General features: G+C 49.9%; 1 protein-coding gene across 1 annotated transcript; it reads left to right on the top strand.

Moving 5' to 3' along the window:
* The first annotated feature begins 416 nt into the window (after positions 1–416).
* ACKR3 (atypical chemokine receptor 3) lies at positions 417–1505 on the top strand. Its single transcript, XM_007452911.1, has one exon. It carries the CDS (start codon positions 417–419, stop codon positions 1503–1505), a length of 1089 nt encoding a protein of 362 aa, XP_007452973.1.
* The last annotated feature ends 2289 nt before the right edge of the window (positions 1506–3794 follow it).

Genomic DNA, 3794 nt, shown 5'->3' with positions numbered 1-3794 from the left:
CAGAGAATGAGCGGGCCCTCAGCACTACTGGGCCTGAGGCTCAGGGCCTGATGTTCCTCTGGCCTCTGGACCGTGTCGGTTTCACACCCTGGGCACAGCCAGGCTGGCGAAGTCTTGAGAACACAGCCCTGCAAAGACAGAGACAGCAAACGTTGTTTCTCTCTTTGAGAGAGATGGATTTAGATTCACAGGGATTTAGAATCTGGGTGTGTTTTCTTTTGCAGATTCTGTCATGTTTGGTTTCTTTTCTCCTTTCTTTGCAAAGATACTAGGGAGCTACGGGGAAACCGCCGAGCACACGGGGGCACTGGGAAAGCGTTTTACAGATCTGGAGTGTTTGCTAATGGAGCCATTCTGGTCTTCCATCCTTTCGTTTGCTTTTGCACGTAGGCCGTTTGATCGCTGCCCGTGACACCATGGATCTGCACGTCTTCGACTACTCGGAACCGGGGAACTTCTCTGACATCAGCTGGCCATGCAACAGCAGTGACTGCATCGTCGTGGACACTGTGCAGTGCGCCAACATGCCCAACAAGAACGTCCTGCTGTACACGCTCTCCTTCATCTACATCTTTATCTTCGTGATCGGCATGATCGCCAACTCCGTGGTGGTCTGGGTGAACATCCAGGCCAAGACCACGGGCTACGACACTCACTGCTACATCCTGAACCTGGCCGTCGCCGACCTGTGGGTGGTGGTCACCATCCCGGTCTGGGTGGTCAGCCTCGTGCAGCATAACCAGTGGCCCATGGGCGAGCTCACGTGCAAGGTCACTCACCTCATCTTCTCCATCAACCTTTTCGGCAGCATCTTTTTCCTTACGTGCATGAGCGTGGACCGCTACCTCTCTGTCGCCTACTCCACCAGCGCCTCCAGCCGCAAAAAGAAGATGGCGCGTCGCGCCGTGTGTGTCCTGGCCTGGCTCCTGGCCTTCTGCGTGTCCCTGCCCGACACCTACTACCTGAAGACCGTCACGTCCGCTTCGAACAATGAGACCTACTGCCGGTCCTTTTACCCCGAGCACAGCGTCAAGGAGTGGCTGATCAGCATGGAGCTGGTCTCCGTGGTCCTGGGCTTCGCCCTCCCTTTCTCCATCATTGCCGTCTTCTATTTCCTGCTCGCCCGAGCCATCTCTTCCTCCAGCGACCAGGAAAAGCACAGCAGCCGGAAGATCGTCTTCTCCTACGTGGTGGTCTTCCTCGTGTGCTGGCTCCCCTACCACGTCGTGGTACTGCTGGACATCCTCTCCATCCTCCACTACGTCCCCTTCACCTGCCAGCTGGAGAATTTCCTCTTCACGGCGCTGCACGTCACGCAGTGCCTGTCCCTGGTGCACTGCTGCGTCAACCCCGTGCTGTACAGCTTTATCAACCGCAACTACAGGTATGAGCTGATGAAAGCCTTCATCTTCAAGTACTCGGCCAAAACGGGTCTCACCAAGCTCATCGATGCCTCCCGAGTGTCGGAGACCGAGTACTCGGCTTTGGAGCAAAACACCAAGTGATGCGCTCTGCACGGCCTCCGGGACGTGTGTGCTTGCTTCCAGCAGGGCACCGGGCTGCCTCATTTTCCACAGTAAATCAAAGTGGCTTCAGGCTTGATGCCGCACTTGTGTGAAAAGGGGAACGTGTGTCCCCGTGGCTCCTTTCTCTCTCTCTCTCTCTCTCTCTCGTGCCAATGTGGCTGTCTGTCGCGTGGCCGTGTGTCCCGACGGAGTGGCACCCGCCACGCGGGGCTGTGCCGAGCAGTCCCCGCTGCTTGTCACACCAGCTGCGGGACAGGCTTGCCTGCACTTCTGTAAAATAGGACTTTTCTGTGCTCCCTGAAGGTTTTATATGGTGGTTTGTATTTAAATCTTAAGACTTTATTTTTCTCACTCTCGATGTACCTTCTAAATGTATTTGAAAGTTTAAATATATTTTAAATATTGTATGGGAGGTATAATGCTGACATATATTCAGTGTTGTTGTTTCGAGATTAGTTAGACTTCCGTTTTGACTAAGGATGACATTAATTGTTAGCTGTTTTGAAAGTATATATATATATATATATATATATATATATATATATATATATACATACATACATACACACACACACACACACACATACATATAAATATATATATAAATATATGCCAGTCTTGGCTGAAATGTTTTATTGACGATAGTTTTATATCTGTGTGGTATTTTGGCCCGGTCTGGGATATGGAACGAAAACTGCTCTGTAATGCAGTTTGTGACATTAATATTATTGTAAAGTTACATTGAAAATAAAGAAAGCAACACTATTCCAGTCTGTATCGCGGCGCACAAAACAAACCTTGTATTTCAGAGAGTTCTTTCCATTTGTAAGTTATTTTTTTTAATAAAGATTTCTTTTTCCTAAAAAGGCGTTCGGGTCTAAGTTTTAAAAGCATGTTTGGCATTAGGTGGCATGTTTGACAATAATACAAATATTTACAGCATAGATGATCAACCTAATAAATGTGTTTAAAGAAAAGAGTACTACCATAAAGGCAAAGCCCAAGAGATTAACTTGGATGAAATGATATAAAAGCAGAAAAATTTGAGTGTGAGTGTTTTTTTTTTTTTTTTTTTTTTTTTTTTTTTGCCGTACGCGGGCCTCTCACTGTTGTGGCCTCTCCCGTTGCGGAGCACAGGCTCCGGACGCGCAGGCTCAGCGGCCATGGCTCACGGGCCCAGCCGCTCCACGGCATGTGGGATCTTCCCGGACCAGGGTACGAACCCGTGTCCCCTGCATCGGCAGGCGGCCTCTCAACCACTGCGCCACCAGGGAAGCCCCAGGGCATGAATTAAAAAAAAAAAAAAAAAAAATTCATGCCCTGTGTTTGAGGGAGGGGAGATGGTTGGTAGGTGCCCCTGTCAGCACAAAGTTGGTGCAGAAATGTCCCCACCTGCTGTCTGCCCAAAGGGTTTGGGCCCCAGAACTGATCCTCATATATGCCCCGTGTTCCCCCAGGCCACACGACATGGCCCTTGAACCTTCCCTGCCAAGGTTCTGTGGTTTAAGTTCTCTCTCTTTCTCTGGTCAAGACAGACTCTTCATTTAACAGTTAAACCATCCATGACCCTCTTCTCCCAGCCTTGCAGTGAGTAAATTCCTGGCCTGTGCATCGCCAAGTAAACCCACTTTACTAGTAGTTTGAAAGCGCGCTCTCAGAATGGCCGCTTCTGCTGTGCCCTCACCAACTCTACCTGGGCCACAAGCGCAGCGGGGGCTTCAGCAGCTGAGCCTGGGCAGGAGCTCAGAGCAGGACCTGGTGCCCCAACGCTGCCGTGACCAGCTCCACCTCTGATGGGACCGATGAGCAAGGAGAGCTATTTGCTAACATAAAGGTCGACCCGGACCAGGTTCCAAATCTCACCTGTGAATTTGGGGGCTGCTATCCTATAGGAAAGCACCTCGTGCATTTCGGCTCTCCTGCCGGCCCACAGTGGATAGCCCCCTGCAGCCCCCAGGCCTCAGATCCAGCCTCCTGCAGGAAGGGTCCCCCTTCTCAGAGGGCTTTGTGCCTGAGAGTTTTGAAACCTGGGTTATAAATTACTTTAAATATCTACTTGATACACACATATGTTCTCAGGTCCATATATGCCTTGCCTCGTTCCAAATAGGATTCAGGTCAGATAATAATAATGTGGATAGTGGGATAGTGGCATAACCATAGGTGAGACACCAAGATCAAGGAGAAATGAGAGCAGAATGGCAAAGTGAAATCAGAGAAAATTATGACCCAAATACAGGTTCCTGAGAATAGAAAAGGACTGCAAGT

Source organism: Lipotes vexillifer, unplaced genomic scaffold (genome assembly GCF_000442215.2).
Source record: "Lipotes vexillifer unplaced genomic scaffold, Lipotes_vexillifer_v1.1 scaffold652, whole genome shotgun sequence".
NCBI classification, from domain to species: Eukaryota; Metazoa; Chordata; class Mammalia; order Artiodactyla; family Lipotidae; genus Lipotes; species Lipotes vexillifer.
This window is presented reverse-complemented; position numbering and strand designations above follow the sequence as displayed.